Source organism: Blennius ocellaris (genome assembly GCF_963422515.1).
Source record: "Blennius ocellaris genome assembly, chromosome: 13".
In the NCBI taxonomy this organism is placed as follows: Eukaryota; Metazoa; Chordata; class Actinopteri; order Blenniiformes; family Blenniidae; genus Blennius; species Blennius ocellaris.
In genome coordinates, this window is record NC_137662.1 from 5,523,789 (window position 1) to 5,542,851 (window position 19,063).

General features: G+C 41.5%; 1 protein-coding gene and 1 pseudogene across 2 annotated transcripts; both read right to left on the bottom strand.

The window, feature by feature from the left end:
- Nucleotides 1–112: 112 nt before the first annotated feature.
- On the bottom strand, nt 113–5,675 carry LOC308138795 (uncharacterized protein). Its single transcript, XM_080508051.1, has 8 exons — nt 5,591–5,675; nt 5,401–5,486; nt 3,304–3,473; nt 2,749–2,810; nt 2,462–2,489; nt 1,541–1,780; nt 1,229–1,274; nt 113–511 (listed from the first exon to the last, which is right to left on the bottom strand). Exons 2-7 carry the CDS (start codon nt 5,472–5,474, stop codon nt 1,234–1,236), a joined length of 615 nt encoding a protein of 204 aa, XP_080364177.1. The 5' UTR covers nt 5,475–5,486; nt 5,591–5,675; the 3' UTR covers nt 113–511; nt 1,229–1,233.
- Nucleotides 5,676–11,244: 5,569 nt separating this feature from the next.
- Nucleotides 11,245–13,543, bottom strand: LOC308138493 (E3 ubiquitin-protein ligase TRIM39-like; annotated as a pseudogene). Its single transcript has 2 exons — nt 12,979–13,543; nt 11,245–12,353 (listed from the first exon to the last, which is right to left on the bottom strand). The product of its transcript is annotated as an E3 ubiquitin-protein ligase TRIM39-like (transcript).
- Nucleotides 13,544–19,063: the final 5,520 nt, after the last annotated feature.

Genomic DNA, 19,063 nt, shown 5'->3' on the forward strand with positions numbered 1-19,063 from the left:
CGGTCATCTGATGGTGCTTTATGGTCGTTTGCTTTGCTTTTGCGAAGCAGAAACATTCTACTTGACTTTACTGAACGTCCACTGTGAGACAGATCGAATAATAAACCACAAACACTCTGTCACTATTCAGTTTATTTCAAATAAAATGGGAGAACTTGTCTCAATTACACATTGGTTGTGTCCAAACTCCTTTCACCAGTCAAACTATAGCTGAATTACTCAATTCAAAGGCAAAAAGTGCATTTTTCAATTTTGACTAGATTCTAAATGTTAAAATGTTAAAACTTAAACATAAAAAATGAGCTTGCGGTGTAACTATTTGTATACCATCAAATCTACTTTTAAAAGCCATTATATACTGTAATTAGTCAAAAGATATATGATATATAATTGGTAAAGAAAAAAGTGAGATGATAGGAAGCAGCTTAAGTGGTTATTTGGTTTTGCAAAAAATGAGTAAAAGTTGTGACTTAATTGAGAGCCGATCCGATGACGTGGCAGCTTCAGTTATCTAGAGAAGAAAGGGGGGGGGGGGGAAATGTAGTTATTTGTAGTTTCACTGTTTCTAAATGAGGTGAAATATCAACTTTCAATGTTTATAAATGGTTAAAATCTAAAAGGTGAAATGGCCATTTCTGCATATTTCCCCCAAGCAAGAGGAATAAACTCGGTAAAATATATCTTGCACAATGTGACATTCACTGGACCTACATTTTAAAATACTTAAGCTATAAATTCAGTAATGTAATTCATTCATTGCTGCTGCCATGACGACTAAGGTCAGTGATCCTCCTTCTGACTTTCACTCACTAAATCCAAACCACAGCCACATTTGAACAATTAAGCTCTGTCACTTCACTTATCAGTTTTTTTCCAACAGCAGTATGTCACCCTTGAGCACACCGGGTTTTTTTTTTTTTTTTTTAAAAGGGGCGTCACTTCAGAAAACAGGTTCTTGTCAAAGCGCCCTGCTCACTTCTCTGTACTTCATCTGTCAGCGACAAACACAGTGACCGACCATGCGTAACATATTAAAAGCAAAGCAAACATATTTGATGTTTAATGTGACTCATGACCTCAAATTTAATCAAATTAAACTTAAAAAAAAGATTAAGATATTTCAGTTCATGTATAACTAATCCAACATAATGTTTAAAGTACACATTAGGAAAATAAAGGTATATATTGTGTTTCCGTAGTCTGACAGAGGAACGGTAATTCTACTTACCACACTTATTCCAAAGTGTTGAGGATGGGCATGGCCGCCATGACATCTACAGAGACAAATATTTGATCTTTAGCCACTTTTTAAATGCAAGAAGTGAAATGAATGTTCTAACATGTTGAAAGTCTTTGTCACATGATGTCATTGGTTAGGATTAAAACTAATGTATTGGCACTGTTTAGTCTGCAAAGCACATAGTTTCTTATGAAATAAAACTTAAATCACAGCATTTGGGGATAGGCGCTCATAAGCTTCTTGCTTCGGCAAGAACGTATTCTGCTCAAATAAACAGAGAGATAAATAAATAAGCATTACTGAGATTCCTTTTGTTCCCATCGCCAGGTTTCTTGTCAGCGGAGCCGCAGCTGGCTTGTCCCTTTGCCAGGGATCCCGGGATCTGCTCCCCGGTCGTAGGCGACACACACCAGCATTCACCCGCGAAGCACTGCTGCGCCTGGTACAGACCCTGCTGGTCACAGGTGGGCCGGAACACCGGCACCCGCAGGGGCTTCAGACCTGCACTCTCCAGCTGGCAGGCTGTCCGGGGGGCAGGGTCTGCAAGAGCAGAGCAGGGAAATCACCAGGTTTCACTGCACTCCAGTGTTTTCTGTCCCAGGTAACTCTTGTTTTTTTGTTTTGTTTTCCCCCCGAGAGGCTCTGATGTGTGAAGTTGTGGGAATTTTTTTATTTTTAACAGTGTAAAATCATCATTTTGTGAAAAACGCATTTTCATTTGCTGTAATTAGAATGGAGACAAAAGGTGGGGGAAAGGTTTTGAAAGCCTTTAACTCGCACAATGTGATGGGAGGAAACTCTGACAACCCCTAATTATTGCTTTGCTTTTTTCATAACTCAAAACGAGGACACAAGTTAAACTGTGATGTGTATCTTTGCAAACAATTAGAATATAGCGACCTCATTAACACTCGGGGGAATTTCCTTAATGTTAACACTCTTGAACTATGAATAAATATTAAAAATAAACACTTACAAAAGGGCTCGACTGTAAAAACAACACAAGCCAGTGTATCAACACAGAACTAAAATTGTTGCGTGTGGAGTTTGTTACTATTAATTGGGCAAAGAAGTAGAATTGGTACTTTTTTCCAAGGTATTTTTTTTTACACAAATATCTCTATTTTGACATTTAAAATTAGGTGCATCAAAATGATTCACAAATACACACTGCTAAATCCATATACATATCAGAACATTGTAATTATAGTCAGGACGTACCTTTCTGGGCACTTCCTGTGGAAGCCTCCTGCAAAACAATCAATATAAACTGATGAGAAAAAGCACACAGACACATACACGTACACACACATATAAACATTTTTTTATATACCGGTACATATATATGAGTGACTGCAACTAAACTATAAAACCACTGATGAAATGACACTACTTATTTCATGAAAGTGACTAAAAGTCTGCTTTTTTAAATAACTATATTGTTCCCAAAATATAATGTAAAAGTACAGGGGGGAAAAAAAAATTTTTTTTCTTTTTCTTTTCTTTACCTCATCCAGGAAATCCGCAATCATGGCGTGTGCGGGCATCTGCATGCGCCTGGGAAGAGACACTACAGAGAGAAACGTGTGTGTCAGAGAAAGGTCATAACAACACCTTCACTCCATGGAAATAACCTGAAAATTAGAAAACGACATGCCCCGACCTGCCGTCCTGTGTATGAAAAATGATTAATTCCAGATATGGTGTAAAAAAAAATCAGGATGTTTCTTATTACTATTGATTTTCTTTCACCCGTACATGCTCCAAATACATGCTCTGCAAACCGCGTATAAGACGTGTTGTGTGCACAAGGCAAAAAACAACAAAAAGAAAAATGGGCTTTGTTTTGTTTACATCTCACCATTTATCTTACAAAAATGAAGGTTTCAACATTGTGTTACAATTCAGCTGCCCAGCAGTTTGTAGAACTTTAAATTGTTCCTCATTTTTTCCAAATCTTTGACTGATTATTGGTCATGAACCGCTTTTGGCCTTAAAGATGATTTTTTTTTTTTCTTATTTTTTTTAAATGTGTGTGAAGCTGCGACGTTTGCGACCCTCACTGGATCGGGCCTTGGTCAGCTCCGTCCTCATCCGGTCGTTCTGCTCCTGCAGAGATTTAATGTCGCTCCTCTGGTTGACGAGAAAGTAGGTGATGGCCGCCTGGCCCATGATCAGCACGCAGGCCAGCAGGGTCAGACCGGTCACCTTGTACGCCCGGGAGGACCGGGCGCTGGAAACAGTAGAACAATGCAAAACACTTAGAACTGACTGATCCACCACAATCACCAACTTATGGTTCTTCTCTCTATGGTCTGGTGAGACCTGTGTGTCGTCCCTCTACCTGTGACCTTTGCCCTCTACGCATACAACCTGTGTCTGATTACCACCACCAAGTGTCCGACTCATACAACAAAAATATCTCAAATAAACTAAAGCACCTGCCAGCATCTTCTGGTGTTCCCCAGGGCTCTATCCTAGGTCCCCCCCCCGTGCGATATTATCTCCATCGGTGCAATGAATGACTTCATTACTATGCAAATGACACTCAGCTCTACAGTTGTTTTAAAATATATTTTCTCATGTAAGTTGCCGTTAAATGTATTGATATTATTACTAATAATCTGCACAACTTCTTGCATTTTAATCAAATAAAATTCTAATTATTGACTTTGTTTTTCTATTTTAAAGAAAGTTAATACTACAATTTATTCTGGTATTTTGCATATTTGGCTCCCAGTCACTGAACCAGACAGATGCATGAAATAAAACATGCTTTAACACGCAAACTATACGCATGGAAGGAGTAAGAGTGACTATATGTGGCATCATTTTCAAACGTGCACTCGATGCTACAGTAAAGACACCATCATCGTTTGCAATATTTCACTGAAATGCAGTGAAAATGCATTTTGAGCATGAAGTCATGAAACGGGGATCTTTGTTTGTTTTAAACTTGCTAATTGATTTTAACAGATTCAACTGTGTTTGAGAAAGTTTGTTTATCTAGAAAAGTCACTAGACTAAACCCGGTATTGAGATATTCAACATTACATGATGTTTGATTTGTGCAATTTTCTTCTTTTTTTCTTCTTCAGTGATGTGAATATTTGTTATTCATTACAATCTCTAAACTCTGGAGCAGATAACATCATCAAACAGGAACTGTGGTCACGGTATATTGGAAGATACATTTGGTGAGTGATGACATCATCTGTAGTGAGGCAGACCCTGGAAACAAAAGTTGTATTTGGGTTCTTCCATACTGGCAAAGTCCAAATCTAAAGCCACCAACATATCTATTTTACACTAAATTAGCCAAGGAAGGATATATTTCTTCATTCATATTTTCATTTAATGAGTAGTCATATCATATATTAATGACTATTAGATATGGATGTGACAATATTCACACTGAAAAGTTAAGATTGAGTTTTTAAATATTATTACCCTGTAAGATATTGATATCCACGCAACAGGGTTACTTTGACGCATAGTAAAAAGTAAAGTATTTGTACTTGAAGACATTTCAGAGTCACATTAAAGGGATCAGACAAACTGACCGTGACAATTACCCATACTGAATAAATATTGTGAATTTGGAAGCGATCAGGCTTCATTAACGATGATTACATTCTGGAACACAGTGTTGAAAATAAAACTTCTTTCAAAGAGAACGTGTTTTACGGAGCTGTGTTTTACTTGAAGTCCAGCCAGACCATTAAATGTCTTCATATAAGAAATTGTTCAGTTGAATCACGATCTGTATTAATGCCATTTATTAAACTGGTGTCTCCACACTGACATGTAATGTATGTAATTGTTACAGCGCCACCTCACAAAGGCGTTTAAAAAGGCTTCCGAGTATCTGAATAAATCTCAGCATTCTAATCCCTTTCAGAACATGAACTTTTTTTTAATTTTTACTTTTAAAGAAGGTTATTGCGCTTTTATAATTTGTTTTAACTCCTTCATAGGAATATGAGTTTTAACTTTTAAGCATAAAAAAATAACACGCGCAGCTGAATTGCACCATTTCACCATCGCACACGGAAGTTTCATTGTTAGGATAATCATTAACTGACTTCCACACACATTTCTTATTTATTTTTTTTCATAACACATTGCACTTGTTAAAAAAAAAAAAAAAAAAATCTCACCTCGGAGTGTTGATGTCCACGGCTGTCTGCTGGCTGGGATCGCTCACCAGGCGCTGGGTATCTGGGCCTGACATCTTCACACACACCTGGATCAACACACACACCTGGATCAACACACTCTTCACGATCAGCTTTTAGCACTAAAACAGGTTAATGGGGACAAGGAACAAATCAAAACAGATAATAATACCTTTTTTTTAAATATCAGATCAGGCTGGAAGGACTTTCCTCTTGTCAATGGTCGAGTGCAGTGAAGTTTAACCTTTATTGGTAAGAGGAGACAAAAGGAAGCGAAAGCAAGGGACAGTAGGAAAAACCCACACGGGCTTTCTGACCAATGAGAACGAGCCCTGAATGGATTCTACAAACCTCCATTTCTGATTGGTTGCTTGTGATGACGTGTCACGTGTTGCCAAGGGCAGAGTCAGGTGAACAGACGCATGTCGTCTGCGGTCTCTTATTTTATTTTTTATCACTGAACAGCTGTTTCCCCCGCTTTATGCCACATAAAGTACATTTAAACGCAGTAAATTCGTAAGTTGAACAACATAGATTTTATACATGGTCAAGTAGTTTTATTATATTTAGAAAAACTTTGGTTTATGGTGGTTTGTGTAAAAAAAAAAAAAAAACTTTTACTATTCTGTTGCAGCTGCCCCCCCCCCCCCCCCCCCCCCTCCAATTTGGCCACTTTTGGCAACTAACACCATGTCAAACGTTTCATATGCGTCAGGCATTTTACGTAGTTGTAACATGAAGACGTGCTTAAATATTTAGCCATTTTTTGCTTCATCAGAGCTTTGTGTGTGGCATCACTTATTGCTCGAGTTTGTGGAAGATGTTATTTAGGAAAATGGGACTTTCCCAACTGGTACTTGTAATTAATATTTGTGGATAGGATGCTGACAATTATCAGGGTGTTGTTTCCTATATATGAAAATAATGAACTACTCAATACCTGCTGCTGATTATAGACTCTGCTATTCAGTACTGTTCATTATTATAATGAATGTTATTGGTACTTTTAACTTTAATAAAAATCCCCAAGCTATGAGCTTGATGGAGAATGATATCACAGACTGTTCACGCATTTCTATAATCACAACCAAGATGCCAGCTATCATGAAGCGGATATGATGTTTTAATGTGTTGGTGTGCCATTTATTTGTTCGCTCTGCACGGCGGTTTTTAAAATACTGTATTAAAAATATCAATATACACAGTCTGCTGTTTGACCCAGATTCAATTATTCAATACGATCTTGCTTCCAGAAACCAGTAAAAGCACAACAGAATAAAACAACACATCCTTTTGTTTCTGATGTTTCAAAAAGAAATACAACAAAGGGAGAATTAAGAGGAAGTGTGAATTAAGGGGAAATCAACCACAGACACTCAAGAGAGACAAACGTCATTTACTGGAAATCAAAGGCAGATATAAGAAGATGCAAATACAAAACCATATTTATTGCTGGAATTTAGCTGTTATTGTTTAAAACTTTGCATGTCCTCTCATATTGTCTCAAAGCAACTTGTAACATATCTTCAGCCTCTAATTAATTCAAGTTAAAACAGCAATTTTCTGAAAAGCTGAACTACGCAAGCCTGTTATTAGTGCATAAGTGAAATAATATGAAATCATAATTACTTGAAGATTCTCCAGGAATGTGATAAATAATTGACAGTTTAGAAGATTGAAACATGAATTCTGTGTATTAGTTGTGTATTTACTTCAGTATCAATATTTGATTTTAATCTGTGTTCTCCCACATTCATTTGACTTTAATCAACTTCACAAAAAAGATTCAATACTTTTCATGATATTGTTGTGGATCAAATAAACACTTTTCAATCTATGTGCTTTTTAATATCATAAAAAAATAACTGTTCATCAAATTTAGGATGTGGATGAGAACGGGACCCAAACAGTGGACATTGGACCATATTAAAAACAATTTGATTGAATCTTCCAAGAGATCAACTTGTTGTCATCGTGTCTTTAAGGGCTTTTCCCATAAAAGTGAGACATTTCGTTGGCATTACTGATCAAAGCGTCACAACTTGAAACCTCTACGTCCCATTGGAAGTCCCCCCTGTGGTTCTGCTTTACGACAAGCATATTTCCAAGTAATTTTTGCTGAGGTGGTCTCCTATCAGTCTGACATGGAATGGGTTTATGGCAACGGTGAATTGCCTTTTATTATCAGTCTGAAATTAGAGGGAAAGAATCCTTTATGAGCTTTTTCAGAGGGATATTGTTTTTAAATGTCACAACTTGAACTGCTTTACTAACAATCTATAGTGAAATGGGTTTCTGGCAACAGAGGGATTGAATTGAATATTAATCAGAATTTTGCCAAGATATGAAGGCCTGACGCTGTAAAAAGTTTACTTTAAATGTTCCTTTCAGTCTAAACATCTAGTTTTAAACAGTAAATAAACAACCTGCAGACTGTCTTTTCCTTCCTTACTGTATTAACCTTGAACACACACCTTTGCAGTTTGGAAGTTGTTTTGTTGTATATTTCATAGATATCACATTGACGCAAGTGCTGTCATAAATATAATGAAATGTTCAAACATCTTATAAGTTACACATTTTCATGTGTTTTACGAATAAAATGCCACACACGGCACTTGACTATGTGTGGTTTGCACTTCAGGGCCACTGTAGGTACATTTTACTTACATACAATTCCTCATTTAACAAAGAACATTTCAAATAAATTACACATACAATCGATATTTAGCTATTTATTATTATTATTATAAGAAACTTAATACTTGACAAAACCCAGAGATTTAAGTTCTGAAAGCTTATCTAGAGATATAGAGTAAGGCAATCAGTTACTAGGAATCTTAGTTTTCACCTCCACTTGAACTGACAGTGATCTTCAATAGAACTGTGAGTCAGGGAAACAAGTTCATTAAAAGACTGGTTGAAGTGTGTTGTAGTTCCTCTCTGTGACCAGCAGGGGTCAGAATAACATCAACCATCAGGAGAGAGTTGAAGAAGTCCCACCAAGAAGACAAGAAGAAGATAGTTTTGTGTGCTACAAAAGTACAAGACGTACGCAGGTAAAAGTGATGTGACGTCAGAGCTCAAGATAAAAAGGACCGTGCTGTTTGTTACCAAAACTCATTGAGAAAGACAGAATCCGAGTCTTTTTCACCTCATTTTATTAAACTTTATGTGAGACACAGATATTGCATGGATATAGAAACAATTACAGATAATGTGGTTGGACCTCTGACACCTGTGTGAAATTGTTGAAAAACCATATAAAATGTGACCTTTAAAAAGTGAATTTCTTTCTGTACCTGTGTTCCTTCATAGATCCTCGCTGCCGGACAGAGCAGGACAACCAGACAGCAGAGGTCTCCAACACTGTGCTGGTGACACGAAAAGGCTTCAACATCAACAAGATACCAAAGACCTTGAGGCTGCATGATGTGGGTGATGAGGAGCTCCAGCTGGGCCCACGGGCTCAGATCTCATGGGGGAAAGGCTGCAGTGGATGGGCCAGAACCAAGGACCTCGGTAAGACCTTCTCCTGAGCTTCAATACATGGGAATTCCAATAGGGCAGAAACCCGCCCAACCTTTTGTTGAAGAACTGTATAATATTTGAGCTTTAAAAAGCACATTTCTCACTGTGTGGTGGTGTGTTCCAGGTTCCCTCTTAGATCTTCCTGTTCCACATCGGCGAATCTAACATGAATGGATGCCGGAAGCCAGAAGTCAACTGAAACTTGAGTGTCAACTGAAGAAAAAAGCTTGTTAATAAAAACTATTAACTTATTCTCATGGTTTCTTATTATGATGAGTGGAGATGTGGGTTGAAGAGTACTTTCTTCTTCTCTCTGGTTTTAATGTGTGGGATCAGTGCCTGAATATGTCAGAGGGTATTTATCATTTGCACATGAAGTCACGAAAATCCTCTGAAAAACCGACGATCCCAAAGAGGGAATCAAAAACAACATGTTGTGTGAAATTACTGCAGGAGTTTGTATGCTACGGCTTGCGGTACACGTAGGGCCCAGAAGCTGACAGGAGACAGACTGCAGTGAGGAGAAAAGGTTTTAATAGTAATACGTGGATCACAGGAGTGGTTTGAGTCCAAATGGGGGTCATGCAGCAGAAGTCCAACACTGGAGCATCGTACCACTTTGATAAAAGGACGATCTGGCGACGAGTGAAGAATGATCCAGAGGCTTTATGAAGGAGGAGGTGATGATGATGATGATGATGATGATGATGGCTCTCAGGTGTGCAGCTCAGCTCCAGTGCAAGGCATGTTGGCTCCGCCCACCACACAGACACACAAGGGGAGGGGAAACAGAAAAAGGGAAAAACAGTAAACAGAAAACGGCACGTCAGAAGGCCGTGACAAAACAAAAAGTTGCTGTCATTCCTTTGCTTGTGATTCAGTTGGCACAAATAATTCTATTATTTTAGAAAGAGGTGTCCTCACAGAGATTTAAAATATAAGTGTAAGGCCTCCAAAACTGGCAAAACGTGCAGAATGAGACTAACGAATTTCGAAAATGTTAACGCTGTAGATGAAAGTTAAAAAAGGGAGACTATAGAGAAAATCCTTCTAAAGGTGAGCATAAAAGAGACACGTGACATGAATTAGAAGTTACCATCCAAAGTTGGACATCAAAGCAGCCGCGGACATATTAACAATAGTATAAAGTGAAAGTTTTGAAGAGATCCAAGATGACCTGGAAGAGATGCAATCAATCCAAATGCATCCTCCGTTTTATGTCCTTTTATAAAATATGTCAATCTATGTTTTGGAGCTGGACTTTCAAACAACGTTGATGGCGGCAATGTGAACGGCAGTGCTTTCCCCACAGGACGGCCTTATGGCTCTTTTTAATCACCTGCAGTGCCGTACGTTCTCATCTGGACCTGGACAGCAGGTTTATGGATGAATTCTGCTTTTCTGTGTAAACCTCTCATCTCTGTCAAATCACAATGACGGTCAAAGAACAACTTATTTTATAAATTCAATGTGATTTTGCTCACGTTCACATGCTCCAAAAGATTTTCGTAGCTCATCACACTTTGTCAACATGAAGTTTAATATTAAAAGACTGGTTGGTGTGTTGTAGTTCCTCTCTGTGACCAGCAGAGGTCAGGATAACATCCACCATCAGGAGAGAGTTGAAGAAGTCCCAGCAAGAAGACAAGAAGAAGAAGATAGTTTGTGTGCGACACAAGTACAAGACGTACGCAGGTAAAAGTGATGTGACGTCAGAGCTCAAGATAAAAAGGACCGTGCTGTTTGTTACCAAAACTCATTGAGAAAGACAGAATCCGAGTCTTTTTTCACCTCATTTTATTAAACTTTATGTGAGACACAAACATTGCATGGATATAGAAACAATTACAGATAATATCAAGCGGTTAATACATTTTAATATTGTTTCCAAGATTCAGCACTTTTTACAGGCTCAATCATCATAAATGACCACGATTAGGACGTAGTTTGCACAGTTTTCTCTGTTTGGATCCTCTGTGGTACTTCTTCCACCACATTGAGTGACATTTGATTGTAAAATCTCAACATAAAATTTCCCTTTTAAGAACAAACATGAAAACTATCCTGATGGAGCTTCAACCATGAAGGTGCTCTGCCATGACTCAGACTCAGAGGAAGCAGGTTTATAGTGACTCTGACTGCTCAGTGTTTCCTCTTCTCATCACATCTTTACTTGTGTTGTTCAAACTGTCACAACGGTTCTTTAGGTACAAACTGCTGCTCAATGAAATCACAGAATTGTTCACTTTCTCACCACTTTATTCATTGTTGGTGGCGTTTAATGATAAAAACTGATCAGACAGTTTGCTTGACAGGACGGATGATCAGAGGTACAGAGTTTTTACCACCAGCATAAATACCGGGACAGAAGAATGGGAGGAGTTTGTCAGTGAAGCAGCAGCCAGTGAAGGAGGTGATCAGAGCTGCAGCTTCTACATCATAAAAAGAGACCAGACCCTCCTCATAATCCACAAACACCCCCACCTTCTCAGGAGCAAACCTCAGAGAGAGACGAAGTGAAGCCTCTTTATTAGCCCAGTGCTCATTTCCATTTCTCAAGGACATTGTCCAGAGACCTTCATCAGGGCTCAGTGTGTACTTTCCCTTCCTGGTGATGGACTCTTTGCTCACTCCTAAAGTCCACTCAGTCTTTCCTTTAACCTGAACCTCAAAGTAAAAATTACCTGAAGAGAAACTCTGTTTTCCAAAAACATTAATATAATTAGTACATCTCTTTGGGTTGTCTGGAAGCTTCTTCCATGCATCACCACAACTCACTTGTTTTCCATCATCAGACAGGATGAGATAAGGATTTGCTGTATCAGGATCAAGAGTCACATCCACTGCAAACTGCTGCTTCCTCTTCAGCTCAGGATCAAACAGCTTCTTCTCCATCTCTTTTCTGACAGTCTTCTCCAGCTGAGCCACAGCTCTCACCACAGTCCCCTCATATGATGATGGAGGGACGCTGACCTCCGTCCAGTCCTGGGTGGGTGGAGCAGCTTTCAGGGAGGAGAAGCCTTGGAGGAGGTGGAGGTGGTCTTCAGAGTGAAGGAGCTGCTCCACCTCTGAGCTCCTCTTCATCAGCTCACTGATCTCCTCTTCCAGATCTTTGATGAGACCTTCAGCCTGTTTCTCTTTGGCTTTCTCTTCCTCTTCCATTCTCTCCATCATCTGGTTCAGATCTCTCTCAACACGCTGCATCAGAGCAGTGAACACCTTAACACCTTCTGCTTTCTCTCTGTCTGCAGCAGCTTTACTCTTCTTCAGACACTCTCTGATCTCCTTGATCTTCACTCGTCTCTTCTGGACCATCTGCAGCATTTCAGCCTCAGTCTTCCTCAGCTCCGTCTTCTTTCCTTCACATTCTTCACTCAGAGGAACAACCTGGTGAGTCTTGTGCTCTAAAACAGTGATTCCCAACCGGGGGTACACGGACCCCTAGGGGTACGCGAGGGTATTGCAGGGGGTACGCAGAAAGATTATAAATTAGCCTACAGTATCCACACACACAAAAAAAAAATTATGCTCTATTATATTGTATTATATCATGAATTTTAGTAAGGCCATACGTTTATTTTCCATGAGTAGCAGTTCGTCCACAGTGATTGTAACACTACAATGTACATAATATGAAAAGACTATAAAGTGGCGCGCTTTAAAAAAAAAAAAAAGGTTCACGTTCTTGCTGCGGGCGCGCACGATTCGCGAAGCTAGCTACCTCTAGCTGCATACCGACTGTAAACATGGATGCATGGCTAGGCAGGAGTAAACGTCCAGCTACCGCTACTGCTACCGTCGCCTCGGACGCAGGCACAGGGGAGCCCAGTGAAAAAAGGAATTATGAAAGACAAGCAAGCGCAAGTGTCTCATTAAAAGGTATGTTTTTACACTCACAATAATTGTTTTATTTAAATGAGCAGTTGGATAGATAGAAAGACAAAGGGTTAAATATAAGTACACATTAAGGCGAATAATCACACACGAGAGAGGGGGTACTTTTCACATGGAAACCAGCTCAAGGGGTACACTGGTCAAAAAAGGTTGGGAACCACTGCTCTAAAACAGTGCACATCATGCAGACACACATCTGCTCGCTCTTACAGAACAGCTCCAGAGGTTTCTGGTGCTTCGGACACATCCTGTCTTCCAGATTCTCCACAGGCTCCACCAGCTGATGTTTCTTCAGGACTGACACTGTCAGATGAGGCTCCAGGTGAGTCTGACAGTAGGAGACCAGGCACACCAGGCAGGACTTGAGGGCCTTCACTTTGGTTCCAGTGCAGATGTCACAGAGAACTTGTCCTGGTTTGGCAGCTTGTTGCTCTGAGCTGCTGCTGGCTTTGTGTTCAACTTCATGTCTGAACTGATCAACAACCTCAGAGAGCAAAGTGTTGACATTGAGCTGAGGTCTCTTGTAGAAAACCTTTTTACACAGGGGACAGTCACATATGACCTTGGATTTCCAGTGCTTAGTGATGCACTGGTTGCAGAAGTTGTGTCCACACGGTGTGGAGACTGGATGAGTGAACACGTCCAGACAGATGGAGCACAGGAACTGATCTTCAGAGGGCAGATTGCTGGCAGCAGACATCTTCACACCCTGACGACAAAAGACAGAGAGTAAAACACAGTTCAACGCTTTATTATTTATTTTCTATTCTGAAGGTTTTAATTTTTTTTCTCTTACTGCCCAAATTTTAAATGAACTTTGATGTTTTTATTTCCCACTTTTTCAAAGACAATGCTGTTAATCTCATTTGGGAGTAGCTCTTTTTTGCTTGTGGGACCAATTCTACAAACTGAAGTAACTTTTGTAACTTCATGCTCATTTTGCTGACGGCCTAAACCAGGGGTGGGGAACCTCAGGACTCTGTATATGGCCCGTGAGGCCACTTGACCCGGCCCCCAAAGCATTTTTCATATTTCCATCCATCCATCCATTGGCTACCGCTTTATCCGGGGCCGGGTCGCGGAGGCAGCAGTCTGAGTAGAGTTGCCCAGACTTCCCTCGCCCCAGACACTTCCTCCAGCTCCTCCGGTGGCACCCCAAGGCGTTCCCAGGCCAGCCGAGAGACATAGTCCCTCCAGCGTGTCCTGGGTCTGCCCCGAGGCCTCCTACCGGAGGGACATGCCCGAAACACCTCCCTCGGGAGGCGTCCGGGGGGCATCCGAAATAGATGCCCGAGCCACCTCAGCTGGCTCCTCTCGATGTGGAGGAGCAGCGGCTCTACTCCGAGCTCCTCCCTGGTGACTGAGCTCCTCACCCTATCTCTAAGGGTACGCCCAGCCACCCTACGGAGGAAGCTCATTTCAGCCGCTTGTATCCGAGATCTCGTTCTTTCGGTCATGACCCATAGTTCATGACCATAGGTGAGGGTAGGAACGAAGATCGACCGGTAAATCGAGAGCTTCGCTTTTTGGCTCAGCTCCTTCTTCACCACGACGGACCGATACAACGTCCGCATGACTGCAGACACTGCACCGATCCGCCTGTCGATCTCACGCTCCATCTTTCCCCCACTCGTGAACAAGACCCCAAGATACTTAAACTCCTCCACTTGGGACAAGGGCACTCCACCGACCTAGAGGGGGCAAGCCACCTTTTTCCGGTCGAGAACCATGGCCTCGGATTTAGAGGTGCTGATCCTCATCCCAGCTGCTTCACACTCGGCTGCGAACCGTGTCAGTGCACGCTGGAGATCCAGGCTTGATGGGGCCAACAGAACCACATCATCCGCAAATAGCAGAGATGAGATTCTGTGGTCCCCAAACCGGACCCCCTCTGGCCCCCAGCTGTGCCTAGAAATTCTGTCCATATATATGATGAACAGAACCGGTGACAAAGGACACCCCTGCCGGAGGCCAACGTGCACAGGGAACAGGTCCGACTTACTGCCGGCAATGCGAACCAGACTCCTGCTCCGGGAATACAAGGACCGAACAGCCCTCAACAAGGGACCCCGGACTCCGTACTCCCGGAGCACCCCCCACAGGACATCTCGGGGGACGCGGTCGAACGCCTTCTCCAGATCCACAAAACACATGTGGACTGGTTGGGCGAACTCCCACGAACCCTCAAGCACCTGGTGGAGGGTATAGAGCTGGTCCAGTGTATTTTCTCCCCCTTGAACTGCAACCTTATCGTGGTGGGGGAGTTTGAGCACCCGAATGACCCTCGGAGCTATGTTGCCGGGGGGCTTGCCCCCCCAGTAGGGTCTCCCAAGGCAAACAGGTCCGAGGCGACGGGTCAGACTAAAAGCAGTTCACAAGACCCCATGGACACACTCACGAGGAAAAAGGTGACGTCGCCCGGTTTGGCGCAGCCGGGGCCACACCCTGGAGCCAGGCCCGGGGTGGAGGCTCGCACGCGAGCGCCTGGTGGCCGCGTTCTTGCCCGCGGGACTCGGCCGGGCTCAGCCCGAAGGGACGACGCGGGCCCCTCTTCCTCATCCTCCTGTGGACCCACCACCCACAGAGGCTTCCGTAGGGGTCGGGTGCAATGTGGATTGGGTGGCAGTCGACGGCAGGGGCCTCGACGACCCGATCCCCGGACACGGACTCTGGCTTTTGGGACATTTTTCATATTTATTAATTATAATTCTTTTTTTATTATTATGACTTTTTAGTGACTGTACACGTAAGTAAACAATAACATGCCATGGGGGCCGTAACAGAAAATTAATATCTAATATATGATAGAGGGGTCATATGATTTTACGTGACATATTGAGCGCCAACATTTAGCGGCAGTGACTGACTTGATTGACAAGCGCTGCATCATGGCAACCGCTAAGAAAAGAAAGGTGGATCTTGAATGCCGTATATTCCAGGAAAATTGGACAAATGAATTCTTCTTTGTCGAAGTGAAAGGCAAGCCTGTGTGCCTTGTATGTGGCGATGGGTTGGCAGTGATGAAGAAGACAAATCTCGAGCGCCATTACACCACGAAACATGCTAAACTCCAGGAGTTGAAAGGACAAATGCGTCTGGATAAAATAAATGCTCTTCGTCGGACTTTGAGTGCCCAGCAAGCAGCTTTCACAAAACCACAGAGTGACAGAGAAAACACTGCACGAGTAAGTTACGCGGTGAGTGAATTAATGGCTAAAAAGCTGAAGCCCCATGCCGAGGGAGAGTTCGTGAAGAAGTGCCTCGTAATCGCCGCAGAGCTGCTTGCGCCAGACAAGGTGAAATTATTTCAAAGCGTAAGCTTGTCACGAAGAACCGTTTCAGACAGGATAACCGACATGGCAAAAGATATTGAAAAAACGCTTAAGGACAATGCAAGAAACTTTGAATATTTTCTCTGGTCTGCGATGAAACAACAGACATCACAAACACAGCGCAACTAGCAGTTTTCGTGCGTGGGATTACAGCTGACTTCCATACGGAGGAGGAGTAGTTGCTGTCTTTGCAAGCCATGCACGATACAACCAAAGGTGAGGATTTGTTCAAGGAAGTTGTTGCGGCCATAAACAAATTTGAACTGACTTTTGAGAAGTTGAGCGGCATCTCTACTGATGGAGCACCCGCGATGGTCGGTGCACAGAAGGGACTGACTGCGTTAATCAAAAAAGAAATGAGCCGCCTGAATCTGGATCCAAATGATTTAATTGTATGTCACTGTATCATACATCAGGAGTGTGTGCACATTCTCTGAAGCTAAGCAATGTGATGAAAACCGTTGTGTCCGTCATAAATTTCATTAAAAGCAGAGGGCTGAACAACCGCCAGTTCAAAGAGCTGCTCAGCGAACTCGAGTCAGAGTACGGTGATCTGGTTTATTACTATGAGGTGCGATGGCTTAGTCGCGCAAATATGCTCTCACGGTTCTACGCACTCCACGAGGAAGTCAAGCACTTCATGGAGATGAAGGAAAAACCTGTCACGGAGCTCAGTGATGGCAAGTGGCTCAGTGAGCTTGCCTTCATGGTGGACATTACCAAGCACCTGTCAGAGCTAAACGTCAAGCTGCAAGGTCCCGACCAGCTCATCAGCTCTCTACTTTCAAATGTGAAATCATTTGAAGTGAAGTTAAGGCTATGGCAGGCACAACTGGAAAGGGGAAACACTGTGCACTTTCCCACTCAGCAAGAACAACAGCCTGATGTCACAACTGAATATGCTGGAGAGTGTGCAAAACTCAGTCAGGCATTTGATGAGACGTTTTCTGATGTGAAAAATGTACAAGATGAACTGGACACTTTTGCTATGCCATTCAATGTGTAACCAGCTGATGTGCCAGAAAACTTACAAATGGAAATAATTGAGCTTCAAAGCAACAATGAGCTGAAAGCTAAGTACAACAACCTCCCTCTGCTTGAATTTTACAAGTTGTACGTTGATGCTGAGAATTTTCGCATTCTGAGAAGACATGCCCTGAAATATGCCTCCGCTCAAGACTGACTGATCCAAACTTGGAAAACCAGCTTCGAGTAGCATCATCATCACTGCCAGCTGACATCGGACGCCTCGTCAAAGATAAACAGTTCCAGGCATCGCATTAGGTGAGTCTGACATGCATAGACATTATGATCCTCCATCCGTCCTACCTTTGTATTGTATGAACGCTAGAATGTATGCTGCTAAATTGTAAGGCCCTTGGAGTACTTGCTAAAAGTTGATTTGGCCCTTCAGGTGAAAAAGGTTCCCCACCCCTGGCCTAAACTGTGAGACAGGAAACTGTAATGTTGTCGTGTGCAACGCACATAGCAGCCAACTAAACCTCTGATCACATGAAGACCTGCAAAAGCAGAACAACCAGTTGTCATTTTGTTGTCCTGCTGCAGGTTTGGACCAGCGCCCCCTCATGGCATCTCATCCACGACTAATTCTTTTCAGCATTATTGATTTGACGGATTGGGTTTCAAAGTATATCTGATACAAAAACATGGTCGTGTATTAAGGTCGACAATATCATGTATCTTGTGGGTCTTTGATGTGACAAACAGGATTTGTTGGAGTTTAACAATCAACTTGATTTGTGTCTAATCTTTTAATTTCCCCATATTTAAAAACAATAACTCAGATATATAATAGGTTGAGTGACGTTTGATCCAAAACTGATCTGATTTTACACACACCAATATTTTCTGCAAATTTTCACTTCAGGATATTTAAAATGTGGCTTCAAACTGAGCTTTTCATCAAAAGTGATTCCTAAAAATAGATTTAGTATGCAATTGTAATACATGAAATATATATATAACATCAATTAGAAATAACAATATGTAAAAGTACATTGTACATTTTTAATTTTCTCAAAATAAAATCGGAGATCTCATCATGGACGAGTCGTCCTACAATCGTAAAGATTAGGCAGATGATACGTACCCTTGCTACATTTTAGGACCTTTCCTCTGTAATTTGTTAAATGACTACATTTCTTTTTAACTGTAGACAAACGTAGGTATCACACAATTTGGAGTGAGACTTTGCTGGAAGCTGCAAGTCAAAGTTCACCCTGTTGACACTCCCATCATAAAAGGAATGTTCCAGAACCTGATGGAATTGAAAACATGAGTGGGTGGAACGTTTTGAACTTTAGTAGCTGTTTGATTAAACCTTCATTACTTTCAATGCCTCTGCTGAGGATGTTCTAAAACCACCTGTGTTTATTTGTCTGTTTACACGATATCTCAAAAACTAATGTGCAGTTCTTCATGAAAATAGGTACAAAGGTGAATTTTGATCAAAGTAAGAACACATGAAGTGTTGGCAGTGATCCTGAGCAGTATCATTGCTACAATTGAACATTTTTATTTGGCAATATATTGTCTCATCTTGTGTTTATTCAAATTATTGAAATAAAATCACAGGATCACCAAACTGCATAAATGAATGAAGGCAGTTGATGTGGAATATATGTCATTTCCCTGTGTCCATGTCTTCCCTTGCTGGAGGTCAGAAATCTCTGATTGTTCTAGTTTTGTAGTTAAAACATGTTTGATTTTACAACAATCATATTCGGAGTGACCTTTAACCTCGATGAATGCAACAGTCATGTGACATTGAATGTCCACCAGGATGGAGAAACCAGATAGAATAAACTTTGTAGAAAGAGTTTCTTAAATTCTATCTAATGTCTTTAACTGATGATCAGAAACATCTG